Below are 19,623 nucleotides of genomic sequence, written 5' to 3'. Positions count from 1 at the left end.
TTACCACCCCCACAAAAATCATGACTTGACCTGAAAAATTAAGTAAAACTATAAAACCAAACAGCAATTTATATGTTCACCATTGGTTAACTACATTGCTTTATGGTATAAGTCAATTGCAAACAGAAAACGTTTTGCTTTAGCAATTCTCCAATCACCATATTGGCTGCAGAAAACACACATTCCTTCTGCAAAAAAATGAAATAAAAAATCCAAAAGGCTTGTCCAATTAGGCATGTGTCATTGTTGCGACAGCAGTTCTGACTTGTGTGTGAGTGAAGGTTCATGTTGCACAACCCAGTCAGACGACAGAGATCACTCAAGAGAGAAGTGAAAGAGTATCATCAGTATGTCTGATACGAGTTATTTCCTAAAAAAAAAATAGGGGGCGGGAGGGAGGAAAGCAAGTTGTACAGCATAAATATTAGGAATGCTATATATCTTAGAATTTTCTGGATGCACGTACAGGTTCAGTAACTTACCGGTACACTGTTTGAATAATTAAGTGAATAAAACAACCCCCGTCCCCAAAAACAAAAAATCAGGTAAGCCACGTTTCCTTTTGTAGGAAAATTTTAATAGTTATTCAATGTTCTACATTTTACAGTAAATATACAATTACAAACTTGGCTTAGTTATAGTACTAAGATCACTAACTGATCTTACAAAAAAATAATCCAACATTAAAAAAAAACATTAAAATAAAAAAAATCAAGACAGATTTACACTTCATATCACAAGCCTGACGCAGGTCCTTCACTCTGGACCAAATAGCTAACAAACAATTCACTTCTCTCAACGCTTAATAGACGTTGGGCTTCCGTTTCCAAACACAACCATATGGAAAATACAATTGCGTGTGCAAACTGGGTACCAAAGAAAAACTTCCGAAAGTTGGATTGTTCCTAATACTTGATCCAAGAGGGATGGATGCAGGTATCCTTTCTTTCTTTCCTTTTTTAATTTTTTTTTTTAATGGAAGACAAGGAATTTCCACTTTTTGCATCACATTTAGTGTCTAATTGAACCAAGAGTTATCGTTGACAAGTTGAAATTAAAATGCTGCAGCAGAACATCCAGGACACTATTTACTGTGATAGTAGTGTTTTGATTTGCATTGGACAATAAAGTAAGACCAAGCAACTGAAAGGCAAAAAAAAGAAGAAAGAAGTGGTGGAAATGAAGGAGAGCGGTTTTCTGAATGGTTTGGTCACATTTTCACTGGCAAAGTGGAAAAAAAAAATCAACATCAGGGAAAAGAGATCAGTAAAAGTTTTTTCCCCCCCATACAATGCTCAGAACAGAATAAAGTATGGAAGTAAAACTACATTTACCTCAACACACATAAGTGTTTAACTGTCCATTTTTAATTTAAGTGCAAATTGAAATCAACAAGAGGCAAGGAATGGAATCGAATGAGGAAGCATCACTATGGAAAACAACTGCTTTGAGCTAATTGTTTTGGGTAATGATCTGAAACAACTAAAATGCAGATGTGCCGCCCCAGCTTCCACATTAAAAGAAGCAATGTGTAAGCACCACAACAATTTTTGTCTTAAAACTTATACATGTATATATATATATATATATAGAAAATGGCAACATGGCCTGTCATCTAACGACTGTTCATCACCTGTTCAAACATCGTCACTGGTGACACCTGCTGCCTACATTTGCTCTGTAGTGTATTTATTTAAAATACCAAAACGGGGTGAATTTAGTACAAAGTATGAGTGCCTCACATAACCCCGCCCCCTCTTGACTGTTTTTCTAAAATTAGAACTTTTCAATTTGTAATATCTTTTTGTACTCCGTTTTATTCATCACAAAAATGAAGACTATTTGTGCAGGGTGGGGTTTTTTTTTTCTTCTCAATGTGGCCCTGTGAGAATTTCATTGTTACAATTTGAGAGGCACATGTTTGAATGAAAGGAGATTGGTCACATGAGAGATGTGGCAACATTTTGCTTCCCTGTTATGGGCAGAATGATTCTGTTTCTTGGGGGGGGGGGGCTGACAAAATGGTCGACATGGCAAGAAAAACAGCAAGACAGGTTAAAATTTTGACAGGCAATAGGCATTAACAACAGTGTGAGAAAAGACAGTCATAAGAGAAAACAAGATTCACAAGAAGCGAGACTTAACAAGAGTTTACCAGTTACTTAGGAGAAGAAACGTTTACCCAACAACAATGACATGTGGCGCAATGGGCGTGGAGGCCGAGGACCAAGCCGTCGGACCGTCAAAGCAATCGTACATGTCCACCTCAGCTCTGTCAGTCACCCATGACTCTGTCAAGGTGTGAAAAAAAGCCTCATTTATGCCCCCCCCCCTCACCTCACTCTCAATCAGAAACCGACAAGAACAAATACACTGAAGAGGAATGGAGCTCAAATAAAATGTCAAAAGCACAAACAATAGCTGCCACAAAGATGCAACCATGCTTAGCTAGAAATGCATTACTGTACCACTTGCTGTATAAATATACAGCTTTTTTTTTTTTACTTTAAACCGATGCTATAATTCGACACCTGAATATTATGCATACCGGTACTTATTATGCTGAAGTAACCAGAGTGAAGTGAAGAAACAGCGTAGGTTCAATAAATCCCACGCAAGAAAATCCACAAATCTATTTTTTCTCTTTGGTGGATTAAAATGTTCTTGTTATGCTTGCTTTTTATTCCAACACCTACATGACAAAGCCCCCCCCCCAAAAAAAACAAAACTTTTGACAGAAGCTATATGAAATATTTCTTAAGATTTAATGTTTTAGTGTACGATTTGTGAACTAAGAATACCTCAAACACTCAACTTAGTCTTATTTTAATTACAATATTGTGTCTTTTACACTCAGTAAAAAGCAGTAAAAAGGTGTTAGCTACCTGGTTACTTAGCATTAAATGATACTACTAATTATTTGCTTTATTTTGTCTAATTTTAGGGAATAGTTCCTCACAGATATTCAAAAGCCAAATTGCCGATATGTATGATATTAAGGCTGCATACAGAGCCTGCATACTCTGTTTCTTTTTCTTTTTTAACTGTGAACACAATCACTATAGTGACAATCATGAGGCAGTCTCCGTTTTATTGCAATATCAAGTCACCTCAACTAACCTTTGCTGCAAATGCTCCAATAGGTTTTTTTCTTCCACAAGTTGGCGATTTTTTTTTTCTGTGAATCCTGAAAATGCCACGAACCTACATTTTACACCTTGCACCTGCCTTTCCTCAACCTAAGAACCAATAGCCAAAGAATTTATGGACTCAAATTGCCCCAGCCCAATGCACGTAGTACGTTTTTATTTGATTAAACCTTTTTCTTTTTTAATGATGAAGTGATTATTTTTTGGGTGCAGATTATGTACGCGCTTGTCACTAGACAGTAATGCTTTACATGTTAAAGGTTAGATTAACCAGGGGTGTCCAACTCCGGTCCTCGAGGGTCCCCATGCAGAATGTTTAAGATCTCTTTCCTCCAACACACTTGATTCAAGTGATCAAGCTTGGCAGAGCTTGCCAATGAGCTGATCATGTGTTGGAGGGATGTCTGCCACTTTATGACACCATTTATGTTGGCCTTGTTTACAATGAATTACAATGATGAAAAGTTTAAGTCCGTTTTACGCTTGCAGTCTCTCAGTGACAGCTCTGCTCTTCTTAAAATCAAAAGCAGTAGATGCCGTTAAATGATGTGAGTATGGTTTCGCGAGTGCTGGGTGTTTTGTTATTAGTCCTCGTTTGGGCGAGGAAATGAGACAACACAATCGGTGAGTAAATATGTATTTAGAGTGCAAAACAGACAAGACGTTTGTGCAGTCCCGAGCAGGTAAGATTCCACAAACCCCAAATGTCTCGCACCGTGAATGGCCATCTGCCAACACTATCCCTTTAAAGTCCATTTGTCCGTCTTGGATTTTCTTGTGTTAATCATCAGTAAGTGCCACGAGCCGGTTGCATTTTTCCTCTCCCAAAAACAGGAGCGCGGGTTAGTGACGGTGTGCATGATTGCCCGCGGTGTTCACCCAATTATTGTAAATATCTTAACCTTTGTTGAATACACTGACCGACAGCAAACCAAGTAACAACATCAGTAACTAAATGTGACCAAAAAATGCACTCGCGCTCTATGAATCCGCAGTGTCACAACATACTAGACTGCATAGTATGCGGCATGAAGGAAGTGATTGTTTTTTTAATTGTACACTACAAATGATGCTTGAACGCTTCTGAAAGCGGTATACAACACACACATGGAGACGTACAGACAGGTGACAGACTCACAGCAAGACCATTAAGACAAGTAAGGTTGGATTGAAAATGAAACAAAGTTGATGAGGAAAATGGTGAAAAGCAGATTGCTGGTGAAAACATAAAAGAAAAGTGAAAACAAAAGGAAAAGGCAAGGGAATATAAAGCAATTTAAATACCTGCATGAAACAAAATGAAATTGGGTATTTAAACCCTGTGCTGATATCTAGTTTGGAAAAAATTTGGCAGCATAGGTCAATAGGTCGAGTAATTGCCACGACGGAGGTAAATGATATTGAAGAATAAGTGCGCTATATTTTCCAGCCAACTGAGAAGCAGGCGGGACCACATATGTCTACCTAACACCCCCTTCTCACCCCTAGCCCCTCCACACTCGCGCGCGCACACAGACATACACACACACACACGCGCACCCACGAACAACACTTGTGTTCGGTCTGCGTTCTTCTGGTGTTCCAATGACAAACATGGAAAAAGAAAATAGGGGGAGAAAGAAATAAAAATAATAATTAAAAAAAATCTAAACACAATAGAAGATTGTTTGGCAAATGAACGGATTTAAAGAAAACTAATCAAATAAAAAAGCAGCTTTTGTAAAAATGTTAGAGGATGCTATTAAAGTGGCTGTTGCACTTTAGTTTTTGTTCTGAAGAGAACAACAGGCATGGTGCTGAGTTCCCATGGTTACCAGGAGTCTGGGTCAGATTTGAGCAGTTGCATATGATGGCGGACTCCAGATCTAGAGAAAGAAGAAGAAGAAGGAAAAAAAGCTCAGAGGTACAGGTTGGTGTTGCATGTAATATTGCCGCATTAAGTCATGTGTTGCATGTACTGTTGTTGCATAAGGAATGAATGTGGAAGCTTGGTTGTCAAGGAGACAAAAGGGGATCCACAAAAGGAATGCGTGCACATGGAAAGGGAATGAGGACAGTGGCCAAAGAAGAGAGTGTGGGTGAACACTTACATAAACTGGTGGGCTCTACCAGTGAGGTGGAACGTAGCTGTACCCAGGTGTGCCCTGGGGCCGGTAAGTGGGCACAGTAACGGGGTGCGCGCCAATAGGAGCATGCTGGGGTGTTGTCAGCAGTGTCCCTTTAGAAAGGTAAAAAAATAATAATAATAATCAGACGTTAGCAGTGTCAAAATGGCTCTTGAACTTTGCCAATATTGTTCATGGAGGTGTAACGAACAGGGTTGCCACAAAATCACCAACAGCAGTCGCGATTAGTCGACGAATCGGATCATTTATAAATCGCGGCAGCTGCTCATATAACCATCATTAGCTAGCAACTCTGAATTCTTTAAGGTATATACAAATGAATAATAAAGACAAATGAGATGCATTCTTGACCTGTTTATAAATGAAGGAACAACTTAAATTGAAGGAGATACTGTGGACTTAAAATGGAACCAAAATATGAAATATGCAGCACTGCATTAAGACAGCGAAACTATCTATGAATGCACAAAGAGATACTGGTAAACATATTTCGTATTCATTTTGTATTTAATCTGTATCTAAAATGTTTTGTTTTTCTTCACGACTATGCATAATTTACAAGTAGCGAATTGATCTAATCTATACAATCAAAATGTGGTATGCATTTGGAACAACATTAAAACAAATCCTTAAATATTAAGGGAAAGGGTTTTTTTTCTTTTTCAAGCATCGCCGTCATGTTGCATGTTCGAATATATTCGGTGAAATGCACCGTAACGTTTGGACTCTGTTGCGAACACAAGTTAGCCCCGACGCTACATTACCCACAATGCGGATGTCTCAGTCACGATTATCACGGCCGTGCATATGCGTCGCATACAGGCCCACAGGCAGTGAGAGAAGCATGAGACCAGGCAGTTTCGAGAGAACAACAATACACCAAATAAATAAACATTTAAATAAATGACGCTCCAATGAATACATTAATTGCAGACGATGTTGATCACCGACGTGGTTCGTCGACTAATCTTTGCAGCCCGAGTAATGATTGTGTTGGTTCGACCGCTGCAACCGATGAATGCATCTTTTAACAAATACCAAATCTGAGGTCAACTGATGCCCAACAATGGCTGCAGCAAAGATTCAATTCTCTTCAATCCGACTATAATGTACCAGATTAAATCAAGTGATAATCATTTTTAAAAAATCTGCAACCAGAACAACAGCACACTGTACCCTCAAATTGCTGATGCTAGCTTGCCCCATCAAGTACTGTAATAGCAGTTACAACCTTGAGAATGCATATTGCATCACTGTCGCGCAAATCCCTCCTCTTATCACTGCTTCCAAATAAGGTGAAAATGACATGGTGATTGTGAACTACAGCGGCACGATAACGTTGTCAATCATCCAACATTTGAGCCTAATACTTTTCACTTGCTAATCAAAGCTCTTGACCACTGGCATAAATCAGCCAGTGCCTTTCACCTAAAGATAGCTCTAAATTTGTTGCAGATGATTTGCTGCCGTCAAAGAAATGGAGGGAAGAAAAAAAAAGATATCCAGCATGTAGTAAACATGTACACGCGTCTCAAGCTTGAGCCCACCTGCACTCATGGCCATGGTTGTCCCGGCGACCATCCCCATGGCAGCCATGCCATTGTTTCGAGGAGTGGGTACAGGGACGGGGGCTGGGTAGAGGGCTGTGGATGGGATGCTGTTTGGTTGCACCACAGTGGTGTGATGGATCACATGTGGCTGAGCTGCATATACCGGTTGGGTATAATATGCGCCCTGGGGAGGAATATGCAAGAAATTAAACTTTAGTCAGTATGGCACAAACAGTGACACTAGAAGGACATATGACACTTTCCCGATACTCAGGGTTACCACAGCAATATGGAAGTTTTATCCCGATAGCTAAATATCTGAATATGTTTTTTCATTCACAGAAGAAATACTTTGGACCAAGTATTTGATGTGTTCTTCTGAAGTACCCTTACCTGTGTGTACAGGTTCTGCTGTGGGTAGGCACTGCGGATGGGATACATAGCTGTAGGGTATGGTGTCGGGGTCGGGGTATAGGGAGGAGGTGCTCCATTTGACTGAGACGGTGGCACTTTGTATGGGGTGCCTGCTGCAGTGTATCCTGGAAGGAAAAAAAAAAAGAAAGAAACGTGTGTGATTAAAATCAGACGATAACATCAACATAAATACAATTGGAGTCAAAGTTTTTGGTTTGCATGCGATGGACAATACAAGAGGCCTTCTGAAAAATGTGTACTGGTATGTATCTTACACCCATCTTACAGTGCTCTGGACTGCTCGTAAATGGTGGCACTTTGCTCCTAAAATTTGAGAGTGCAAAATTTAGGGAATCTTTTTTTTTTGGGTGACTGACAAACAGCTGCTTCGGACTTCAGCCCATTTATCAGTCATAAAGTGAAAATGACTGGAAATTTGAAACCCTAAAATTTCAGGTTAGGGGTTATTGTGGTCCTTGTAAAAAAAAAAGGCTGGCTCACTGTCCTAGTAAAAGGCTAGGGGACAACCTTTACAGTTTGACAATAATAATTCTGGAAATAACGAGGTGTATTTCTTAAAGAAACCTGCAGATGGCGCACTGGTGCTCTGTTGCTGCTGGTGGATCAAACATATCACTAATGACATATTTACGAATACATTTGAAGATGCCACTAAATTCGTCCATACAGCACCGAATCATTGTGGCAAGTCATTGGGCTGAAGTAATATTTGACTGCTGACAGGCGCCACGTGACTGTCTGGAAAATGAGATTTCATTCGTTTGTTGTTCATTGTAGTACCTCTGAATGGCCAAGCGGAGGAGTCTGAAGGTCAAACATGCTAGGGAGTGCTGCACGGCTTATAAAGGCAAGCTCCCCTTGCACAAGGACAAGGGAACAAAGAGATGCTACTCGCTCCCTCCGTGTGAGCGTGTGTGTTTGTGTATTTCTAAAAGAGGGCATATATTTGCGTGTACGTACTAATACACTGTTATGGCACGCATGGCATGGGTAATGAAATATATTTTGATTTTTAATGATGTGACAAATATATAGTAGTGATTGAAGACCACGATCAGAGGAGCACATTTATTTATTTATTTTAGCACAAAGAGGCCCAGCTCCAGCCTTGACGACAGCCAGACTGTTGACGCTGTTGGGGGCTGTACTAGCTATCAGCAAGTATGATGCACTCAAGGGGTTCCTTTGGAGACTCTTTGAACTGTTCTGTGCCAATTCTGACCGATGTTTTACGGAAGGCCGCACGAGGGAACTTCTCCTTGCCGTGGAGCCGCCAGTCATTCCTGTCGGTGGCCATCCCGCTGAGTGTGGTGTCAGCTCGCCGGGGGACAGCCACGGGCACCAGTTTAACAGCGTGGGGGACTGTCTGGCGACATGGTTTGCACGAGAATTGTGGCTGTCTTCCAGTGTCACAGGGTCTTACAGAAACCCTGGGTCACGAATGAGGTTTCTTGGTGTCCATTCAACCCGTGCGTGTATGCAAAGGGACTTGCGGTTTTGCCTCACACGAGGTATGTTCAAGGACCAGCAACCAAACAGGATATTTCAAACTTGGATGGAAAAAAGACATCACTGATCATTGCCATCACTTTACATTTTAATCTATTTTATGTGTTGTATTTTAGGAGTCATAGTAATGACCATTTTTTCGATTGAATTATGCTGAAGGTGAATCGTTTGGTGATTTGGTTGCACCCCGAGAGGCTGCAGCGCTCTTTGCATTTGCCCATATGACCTAATTAGAGAGACGCTTCTAATGATGATCCAGGGAGTAATTTTAAGGAAACATATTTAAAACTTGATCTGTGATTCCTATAATACTAGTGAAATGTTTCGGCATATGATCTCATCCATCTTTGTGGAGCTTGTGGGAAAATGTTTCACAGAAAAAAAAAAGAAGTCATTTGTATATGTGTTAAACAGACTGGACTCACCAGGTGGATACCCGGGGCTTCCCGTTTGATATAGATTTGGCGTATATGTGGGTGCTGTCGTGGGATATCCCCCTGGATAGCCTGATGGACATCAGAGAGAAAGAAATTAAAAAGAGGAAAGAAGCAGGGAAATGGCACACAAACATCCATGGGAGAAGTGTTTGGATTGGAGAGAGACGCGCACAGATGGTGCTCATTAAAATAATGTCTGAATTTGAACACAGCCAATACACACCGACCTAGTAAATGAGACAAACAACACTAAAGACGTAGGAGGAGACAATTCAGACACATCCAAATTGTCTCAATTGTCTTCTGTATTTTATTTTATTTTTAAACAAAGGTATCCGGAGATGATACCTATTAAATATGGCTGTAAATCAGTAGTGGTTCGAATCAAGTAAAGGTCTTCCTGAAATTAAGAACATTTAAAAATCAGCCGATACGATCATTAGATAACTATGTGAATGGCCAAAATTTCTGATCATGTCGATCGGCTAGGGACAACAACAACAGTATTAATTCATGTTTGGACTTTAGTGTGTGGGGTTGTTTATCCTCTTTTCTCGCTTGACACACATTCATTTGCTGCCCATAGTTGGTTACTCTCTGCTGTAACGAATGCAGTACTGGCAAGACTTGACTGAAAATGTTAATGTGAACATCAATCATCGAATCCAATATTTCACGACTACATTTAATTATAGCTTAGAGCCGGTTTAGCGTGTTTTGGACTTGGCATGCGTTCGCCCTGCAAATTACTACTCAACCTTGTTTCATCTTAACGGTATTTGTCAGAAGTGTCACTGATTTGCCGCCATGAAGGCAATGATTCTGGACTTTTAGAGGAGAATCTCTGGCCTTATTCTTATTTCAATAACACGAGTGATGCTTCTATGGGTAATCACTCAAATCACATATTTTACGAGTTTTTTAAAAAAAAGTCCCAAGAGGTTTTTCTACCTAAAACTGTTCAGCATGGACAGTATTTCACCTACACATTCAGTACTTAGCTGGGACAAAAAGCTTTACGAATGTACTGTTGCATCAGGCGTACAACCTGTGTAATTTGTTGGTATATAAAGATGACTTGTATGTGATTGTCCTACCTGCAAAGGCCATGTTCTTGGGGTTCCCATAGGGGGTTCCAGGTTGAACAGGGCTGTAAACTGGATTCATAGCTGAAGACAACCTGTTTTTGCTTAAACAGGGTGAAACGGAGAAAATTGTGACACAAGGAAAGATGAGGTGAAAGTAGAGAGGACAAAGGAGATGGGAAAGGGACATGAAAATTACAAATATATTTACAAGATTTACATCCGCAAACAAATGCCAAGCAACGATTCTTATTCTAGCCAAACATCCAGCCAAAGGATTTTGCCAGTATTCGGTGATCAAAATCGCCCATATATTATCACACATCAAGTAAGCTCAACAAAAACATCCATTCAACGCAAAGAAATGCTAAATTCTAAAGAGAAAGTATGAGGCCCGCTGGATATACTAACGGCTTAGTAGTCCTGTGTGGCGGCGAAGATTGACGAGCGCTTCCACGTACTTACCTTCCGTAAAGACAACATCGGCATGAGCAAGTGTGAGTTAGTAGTGTGTGCGAGCGTGTAGATGTGTGCCGCGTACCTCTTGTGCGTGTCTGGTTGATACATGAAACTGAATTTGTCTGTGGGATGCCCGCTCGCCATTTCTTGCTGTATGCAAATGAGGAAGGAGTGGAAGTGGATATGCAAATCTGAAATTAAAACAGTGAGAGTTCATGATTACAACGAACACAAGAGAAGGGGAAACTAAAATGCAAGGCAAAGAAAAAAAAAAGAAAGGAAACAAAAAAAGCAAGCATCAGTGCAAACAAGTAGTGATAGCAGCAGGGGAAGCGGGAGTGTATCTCGCGTGCCTGGGTGAGTGAGTGCAAGTGCGGTGGTCACTGCTGTCTTTCACAGCACTAAAACGGCATTAATCAACTACGCTAAAACCGACAAACCTTGTTAAGTAAGTCCCCACTAAACCATCATTGATTTATATTGAGTAAATTGTTGCTCCATTTAGATAGTTAACAAAAGCAAGGGGGGGAGGAAATTGACAGACAATGGACCACTGACTGTTGTTACCTCGAAAATTGTGATTTGTAGAGAGTCAAGACTTCATGTTTTTGTTTGTTTTTAAAGGGTAGAATAGAATGGTTTACGGGAGACTGCTGACAAAAGAACATACAATTAGAACATGCAAGATGCAGAGCTGATTATTATTCTTTCTTTTTAACTTAATACAAACAACAAGCAAACTAAACTATTTTAAAATATTGGGGGGGGGGGACTCTGAATAGGTCAACCCATAGGTGCCAATTTGCAGCTCTGCGGGGTCAACCGCATAAACTGCACCGACTATATTTTCCTCAATGACCAGGTCATGTTCTACAGCGAGTACCAGGTAATGGGAAGCTTACAATTGTAATACAAAATCACCTTTTAAACAATGCTTGTCTCAACATCACAATCATCATACTAAATTGAGTATTAAAATGAAATGCATACATTTCTCAATGGTACAATAACCTCATATCCTAAAGGAAAATGAGGTACTCTGTACACTAGCTGGTTGGGTTTGTTCGGCATGTAATTATCCCACAGACAGCGCACTGACACAAGGTCCACTATGTCCCATATGCCCTTCAATGCGACATTTTCAAGAGCCACATCGTTACTTTGAAGGCAGATCTGAGGAGTTCGATCTGAGGCTCATCCGTTGGATTTTGATGAAATTGGATGGAAGATTAGACAAGTATGATGGACGTTCTCTGAAGTGCGGCCAAATTGGTGACACTTCTTGACAGCTGGGAACCGAGGAATGAGGTACCTTTCACATTTCAAACAGTTGCGTTCTGATTCCCGGTACCTGGGAATCGCTACTGGTACTCGAGAGGTCCAATATTTGGCTTCTTTTTGCAGGTGTTTGTGGGAATAATGTTAATTTGTTAAATAATGTCTAAAATTACAATGAATAAATTATAAATGATACAAATAAAAGTAATTGGTACACATTCCTATGGTGACCATTCCTGACGGTTATGAAACATGCTCTTGAATCGTAGGGGTGACGTTTAACAGTTTCATTACTTTGAACAAAATATATAATGAAGTCATGGCAATTGTTTTTCTGATGTAGTAAACAAAAATCAAAGTGTAATAATCATAGATATATTAGCCTCATCCAATTAAATGAATTTATTTTGGTCTTGCAAGGTGAAATTATCAGAAGAAAGGTGCCACAATGGCAGATTTTGAAACCCGCTCTCCCTCCCTGTTGTGTGTGTTTGCTTCCATGTGTGTGTCTGTCTGTGTGCCGTTAAGAACATTCAATAAAAGCGGTGAATTCACAATCCAAACAATGAAAAAGCACAAGATGCGAGCAGACAACTCAAGAAAATTAACAGCGCGCAAAATCTTAAACAGCATCATGACTATGATCTATACACAAATGAAAAAAAAAGCCATGAGTGCTCGATGTGCTGTCTATAGAAATTCAGTTTGTAATATAGTACCCTATAATGTGTATGCGCATGTGTATTTATTATCTAGAATAGAATTCTATGATAGGGAAAATGCATGCTAATCAATGTAGCGTTACTTCCTTGACAGCTAGACAAATCATTTTTATTATTCCAGCATTGTTACGATGTCCTAATTACACAACAACAAAAACAAGACACCGGTCATAAACAGATGAACTTATGAAGCAAAAACACCTTTCAAAATATGGCAGTCATGTGGTCCGCACCAGTGCGTGCGTGAACAATTGCACAATTGTACTGTATATCATGCTATATCCCAGTTCAAACACCAAAGGAATATGATAATGGAGTTAGTAAGGAAGATGTCGTTAGAAGTACAGTAGTAGGTTTCACTGAAGCACCATCATGTCAAAGTCAAACAGAAGGTCGCATTAGCACAATGTAACAGTAGCTAACAGTGTTACCGGCATTAACTTTTAATAATGTTTGCCTATGTTGTCTTTATGGGAGTGACACACAACTGTTCATTTCAGATACAAAAGATGAGGATTTTGATGGATTTGTGGATAAGGATTAATAAAATATACATACAATGTCCGTACGTTGTTAAAAACTTCAATGAAGGACAACCAAATTTGTTTTGTTCCCGCTGCCTTTTTAAAAACATCGGCTAGTGTGCATGCATGCTACCGTATTGTTTAAGCTAGTGTACGTTTTACCATGCCTGCATCCAATAGTACGATGCGTCTTGTGTATGTGTTAAATACAGAAATACCACCCGGAACTGACACTGCACCTTTTAATACGGTGCACCGTATAGTAGTGAAAATACGGTAAGTGTTGATGAATGTACAGCAAGCATACGGTTGTCGCCAACCAATACTCCCGAGGGGATTGCAAGAAACACTGCATGAGATTCAGCCTATTGGTTGACAGTCAAACAAAAGCCAGGCTCGCTATGAGCACAAAAGTATGTAGAGTGGGATGAGGGATAACTCATTTCAGTGAGAAGGCTGTTGAAATGACTCACTGAGGGTTTCTTTAGAGTTTTGCTATGATCAACGTTAAACAATTATGAAGATGAATAATCCGGCCGATTTGCATCACTTAAACTCAATTAGTGGGACTTTAATTGGGCTGAACTCATAAAATGTGGCCTCGAGGTATGAGTCAAACACAGCTCCATGCTGTCACAGCAGGGGGGTTTTTTTTGTCGCTGTGTGTTTGTCAGTGCCTCACATATAAGCCCAGAGAGGTTTTCCAAAGTAAGCCTGCATATTTTATTCACATATTAAACTGGTTGTGTGTCTGAAAACAATAATGAGGTTTGGACCCTATAAAAGGGAGCTTCTTGTAGCCCAGGGGCACTCGAGACAAGAGGGGTTAATAATGACGAGCGCAAAGGAGTGAGAGTGAAATATTGTGAAAAGAATGAAAGGAAGAAATTGTGAAAGAATAAACATCATACACACATTGGGAGCAGCAACCATTCCTGGTGAACGTGTATGATATAACGCAACCCCCATGCTAATTCTATACTCCCACATAATACCTCACGAGGCATCTATTCTTACAGCAACAAATCAGAAGCCGTGGGCGTTATCACACTTCCACGCAGGAGGGAATAGAACACACCAGTTTCAACAACCCAAAACAAAGAAACATCCTCTAGACTGCATGAGAAGTCGAGCTGGGCGATATGGAAAGAATCTTTTCCCATGATGTAGGCAATTATATATCACGAGCATGATATTGATCATTTCTGTCATTCTAAGATTTAAAATTATACAACATACCATGACTGCTCACCTTTTCTCACTCTATTTTGAAATGGCGTGCAACAAAACTGTATCAAATAAGAAATGCATCCAGGGGTGCTGCTATATAAAATGATCAATTATAAGCATAATATGCACAGTAGCCAAGACATTTGATCACATATGTGGATGTCAATCTAAATAAGAGGCCTAAAAAAAATGTCACATTCCCAGGCAGAAATTGATTAAAAATAAAGATGAGATCTACTGTAGTTTGGAGAACATTTATTATGCAAATCTGAAAAGTCAAAATTAAAACTGTACTTTATTGTGAAAACAAATCACATTAGTGATACTGTATACAGTATATCTTCAATATATTATATCAAGACTTCTGGGAAAAGTGTTGTCAATCAAGCAAGCACTTATTTACGGCGTTTAGCGGATAACTTGAGCCAGTTAGCTTGGCAATGAACATGGCTTTGCTGTCTTTTTCCCTCTGCTAATTAATCCTTAAAACTGAACTGTACTAAATATTTATCGCAAACCTTATTAGGAGTGACAAGTTACATTAGATGTGTGCTTCATCTTTTCTCTCACTTAGTAACATATTGGTGAAAGGTGGGTGGAGAAGAGTGTTTATTTTGGAGAGCTGGCAGGCATTCTGCTCTGTCAGAGAGCTTGTTTTGCTGCGTGGTTCTTCACTATACAAAAAGTAACAAGAGCAAACGGAAATGTATTCCTTACTTGACAAGGACACACTATAAAAGCAGCAAGTTGTTTAATGAAAAGTGTTTACAATTGGGAACCTGCGGATCACTTCGCCATTCCAAATGAAAAAGACACTACCAACAAAGAAGACTCGGGCAAATACACTTGATCTTATTGTATTCATGTTGACGTATGTTAACATTTTATCAGTTTATTATAACTCATTTATGTCATGATACCCCTTGTTGGGATGCCATCTTCAAATTGCAGCGGTTTGGCAGGAAAAGCCTATTCAACCAATGTAAAACACGCCCACCCCAACCCACCTCCACCCAAAAAATAGACATCATGATAGCCAGCAACTATGGCTGCAGGTACAGTGATCTGTGAGAAGGGGGGGGGCTATTTTAGATCTAGGACACATGTCCCATTCTCACTGTGCTGTCTTCCACCTACATCACCCTTTTGCTCTCCGAAAGGAGCTCATCAGTCACATATCTCTAGGGCCCACATCCCTTCATTATGTTCATGCTTTCAAGCTCACTGAAGTGTGAAACCCACCTACACAATCACTTGAATCTCTATTTAGGAACCTGTGGTCTTTTTCCGTGAGGGGCAATGAATATTCCTAAAATGTACTCGTGTAATTGTTCCATTCTTCAAATCATCTTTTTTTAGATACAACAGAGACTTCCAGGTAAGGTGTTTGTTTATTCAGGGGTATATAACTTTATTTGGGCTGAAATGTATTTGAAATTCATTCATTCATCTTCCGAGCCGCTTGATCCTCACTAGGGTCGCGGGGGTTGCTGGAGCCTATCCCAGCTGTCTCCGGGCAGTAGGCGGGGGACACCCTGAATCGGTTGCCAGCCAATCGCAGGGCACACAGAAACGAACAACCATTCGCACTCACACTCACACCTAGGGACAATTTAGAGTGTTCAATCAGCCTGCCACGCATGTTTTTGGAATGTGGGAGGAAACCGGAGCACCCGGAGAAAACCCACGCAGGCCCGGGGAGAACATGCAAACTCCACACAGCGAGGCCAGAGCTGGAATCGAACCCACGACCTCAGCACTGTGAAGCCGACGTGCTAACCACTGGACTACCGGGCCGCGTATTTGAAATTAAAATGATTAAATCTAACTACAGGTAGTTCTCCCAATTTGTCATGTTTAGCCACTTTTGCAATGGAACGTTCTTCCATTGCCCCACCAAAGACTTCTGGTTAAAGGGCTCCAAATGAATCAGTTAACTGAAAACTGATTTGGCTGACTAATAGGGATGTCCCACGATCACGTGATCGGAAATAGGGCCTAATCACGTTAATTTCAGCCGATTAACTTAGGGTTTATTTGTATTTATTTTATTTATATATCTTTTGTATTTTTAAGGGCTACAAAGCAACAAACTAATTTGGAAGTACACAGATATTGCCAAGAGAAAAATATCTATAGAGACGTTATATACTACGCATCATCGCAACACAGCCGCAAACAGTGCAAGTAAACATGGCCAGTGGGGGGAACATTCTGGTTGTAACATGAAGCTAGCGTCGTGAACAATGATAATGTCTGCATGATGGAAATATTTTCACGTGGAAACTAAGCAACTTGCAATGTGTGCAAATTGAGCATTTTTCGTAGTGGAAAGGACAGAGCTGCGTTCAACACAACTAATTTAATACGCCACGTGAAAAACTGATGTGCCTAAAAAGGATTCACATGTTTTACTTGGTTTGAACCACTCCTCCATTTGCCATAGAAAAGGTGTCATGATGGAAAATGACAATTTGAATGCACTTTTTTTTTCTCCTTAAGAGCTTGCCGACTCAGGTAGTGCCTCAAAATCAGGTGACCATATACTGTACATATTATACATAACATTTTTAAGGGGGTGATTGGGACACTCCTATTCACTAAACAATACAAAGTAAACAACAACAATCAATTAATAAACTGTAATCACTGAACAGATGTTTTGTAATTCACTTTAATGCAAAATTATGTTTTATCAGACTGTTTGATGGAGTAATCTAGTAAATAATTTCCTTGTTCTCTCTGACTATAGGTCACTGTCTTAGATAGCTGAACAAAGGTACAGTATTTGTTATCAATAAATAATTTTTTGACCAATTACCGGTAAGTGAAATGTAAAAATATCCCGCAGCACACCTTAAGCACTCTCACGGCACACTAACGTGCGGCACATGGGTTGGAAATCCCGGTTCTAATCTAGAAAGAACAACTCAGTGAGTGCTTGAACCACAAGAGAATGAAGTGGTGCTCAAACAGTCTGTTATTGGACCAGCCTCTAATGACATTAAGAGACTCCAGCTTTCTAGCCTTGACAGTTTTACAGCCCTCCATTAATACACGTGGCTGGCCCCCCTCAAAAAAGTAAATAAACAAATAAAACTACATATATGCCACTCATCGCCATTTTAGCTCCTCCAGGATGAGATAATAATACATTTTATTTTTTAGTGCCTTTCAAAACACCCAAGGACACTTTACAACCAAAACAGATGGTCACCTTAGATTGAAGATAAAATTTAATTTGCCTCTCACACTTTGACGGATGTTTCAAACAGCTCAGCATGAGCAGACTTTGAATTTAAACAAATTTATTTGTACCGTGCTGCAGCACTATTACGACATTTCATCAACGGAGTTACTCTATGTATACAAAAAAATATAGTTTTGAATGTTTTTAACTCCTGATTTGATGCCTGTGCCTTATCCTGGAGGTCAAGTTTGAATGTGGCTTTCCGTCCCATAGCTGACATCATTCTACCTAAGAGGAAGTGAACTCAAAACAGAGTGAACAGAATCATTTGTAGCTTTAAAATTCTAAAATATTTGAACTTTATTTCTGTGAAGTTTCTACTGGGGAAACAATCCTCTGATAAACCACATACTTAGACAAAAATTATAATTAAAAAAAACTAAATCGATGATAAAAGGTTTGAAGTTACAGCTCCAACCGCACCAAACAATCACACATCGGGAATAGTGTAATAATCCCATAATATGTCATGGATCCTAGATTGAATGAGATCCAAGTGAATTCGCTGCGTCACACGATTACAGTTTGCTACTGTTGAAAGCAGAAGAACAGAAACAAAAACAAACGGTCGACAGTATGCCTCATTATAATGGCCCACGTTTTTCTTATTACGTCCCTATCGTGGGTTATGTTTTTCCTCCCTTATCTATCTCAACGCTGCACGCACTGGCAGTGCGTCACATTCCAAAGATAGCAAGCAACGCCAAAACAGCCATTGCTGGACAAAAATGGTCACACTCAAACAAGCTCAATACTGTACACCATTTTGAATATGAACTCGGAGATGCCATCTTGCCAAATTATCACCACGTTAGCCACATAGTGCGCGCGTGGCTTTATCCTTTCATTCCGTGCCAGTCCATGCAGGAATCTGCACGGAGCTCACTCATAATACTGCAAATGTTAGCTTAGCTCGCGTGCTACAAACTGCAAAGTAAACCGCGGAAGCATCCCTGCATCTTTCCTTCGGCACGCGCGCTTCAGATAGCTAATTAAGTGAGTTAGCTGGAGTAAGATTAGCAGATGACTAATAAGAGGGAGGGTGCAACTGTGCAGTGGGCCACGCCGTAACGGACCAGAACAACACATTTTCACGACGCGTCGACTAAGTTCTTTCGCTAAAAGCCGTGGCGATACTCCAACTACTTTTACTTCCATTCCACTGGTTCAGCAAGTCTGCTTAGCTTAGCTAGCCCGCCAGTTCCTAAACAACCAACGCGGAGGACTATTGGGGCTATACAAGGGGAAGAAAGAGCCTCAAAACAAACAACACCGACATGCCCCCCACCCCCCATGAGGCGACGACAACGACACTTACCAACGTCACTCGGTCGAAGAAAACGCGATTGTATTTTTCTTCCCTTCCGCGCTTGCTGGAGACTAATGTGATCGCCTTTCTCTCGCGTGGACTTCTTGCTCGGGTCGGTGCGGGCTGGTTGAGCTCGATCTGCGTTTGAGTGGGCCCACTGGCGCTGCTACAGACACGGCCGATGAGTGGGGGATGGGGGATGCACTGCCTGGAGAGAGGGAGGGAGGGGGCAATGAAGGAGGGAGTGATGTTGAGATGATGCAGGGATGCGGGAACGAGGCTAACCGACCGCGGTTTAAAAAAAATCCGAATGATGAATAACAACTGATAAGAGAACAAAAAAGCACGCCATTTAATTCAAGCGCGAGTGACTCTTTACTGTTACTGTAAATTCTCGCAGGTATTGGGTGCTCTCGTTGGATCAAAAACTTTAATAGTCCTTTAAAGTCCTTTAATATTGACTTGATTTGAAACTGCACCCCGCTAAATTATTCGGTTAGTCAGATTCTGTGGTTTCTAATCGCCAACACAATCACACGTTAGACTACACAGTAAGACAG

General features: G+C 40.4%; 2 protein-coding genes across 5 annotated transcripts in view; both read right to left on the bottom strand.

Annotated features, from left to right (window-relative positions):
• aasdhppt (aminoadipate-semialdehyde dehydrogenase-phosphopantetheinyl transferase) overlaps positions 1 to 19,623 on the bottom strand; it is a 131,828-nt gene that overhangs the window by 28,568 nt on the left and 83,637 nt on the right. The gene's annotated exons all lie outside the window — the stretch shown is intronic.
• Positions 556 to 19,458, bottom strand: fam168a (family with sequence similarity 168 member A). 4 transcript variants are annotated; one of them, XM_052077815.1, is made up of 8 exons: positions 19,073 to 19,458; positions 10,833 to 10,941; positions 10,304 to 10,386; positions 9,195 to 9,275; positions 7,219 to 7,364; positions 6,823 to 7,009; positions 5,240 to 5,367; positions 556 to 5,014 (listed from the first exon to the last, which is right to left on the bottom strand). In XM_052077815.1, exons 2-7 carry the CDS (start codon positions 10,892 to 10,894, stop codon positions 5,255 to 5,257), a joined length of 672 nt encoding a protein of 223 aa, XP_051933775.1. In that variant the 5' UTR covers positions 10,895 to 10,941; positions 19,073 to 19,458; the 3' UTR covers positions 556 to 5,014; positions 5,240 to 5,254. The 4 variants fall into 4 exon arrangements, with proteins under 4 accessions (XP_051933775.1, XP_051933774.1, XP_051933777.1 ...); XM_052077814.1 differs by having other exon boundaries at positions 10,304 to 10,395; positions 19,073 to 19,286; XM_052077817.1 differs by lacking the exon at positions 10,833 to 10,941 and having other exon boundaries at positions 19,073 to 19,453.

This window comes from Hippocampus zosterae, chromosome 10, assembly GCF_025434085.1.
Source record: "Hippocampus zosterae strain Florida chromosome 10, ASM2543408v3, whole genome shotgun sequence".
In the NCBI taxonomy this organism is placed as follows: Eukaryota; Metazoa; Chordata; class Actinopteri; order Syngnathiformes; family Syngnathidae; genus Hippocampus; species Hippocampus zosterae.
Note: the sequence above shows the minus strand (reverse complement) of the source record. Positions and strands in the feature narration are given on the sequence as shown.

What these genes read in the sequence shown, in the direction of transcription:
- fam168a (XM_052077814.1), bottom strand. Translation starts at nt 10,894, where the DNA reads ATGGCGAGCGGGCATCCCACAGACAAATTCAGTTTCATGTATCAACCA. An exon ending in CAACCAGACACGCACAAGAG is followed by an intron (nt 10,396 to 10,832) that starts GTACGCGGCACA and finishes ACCCTGTTTAAG; the next exon opens with CAAAAACAGGTTGTCTTCAG. An exon ending in AACCATGGCCATGAGTGCAG is followed by an intron (nt 5,368 to 6,822) that starts GTGGGCTCAAGC and finishes ACCTTTCTAAAG; the next exon opens with GGACACTGCTGACAACACCC.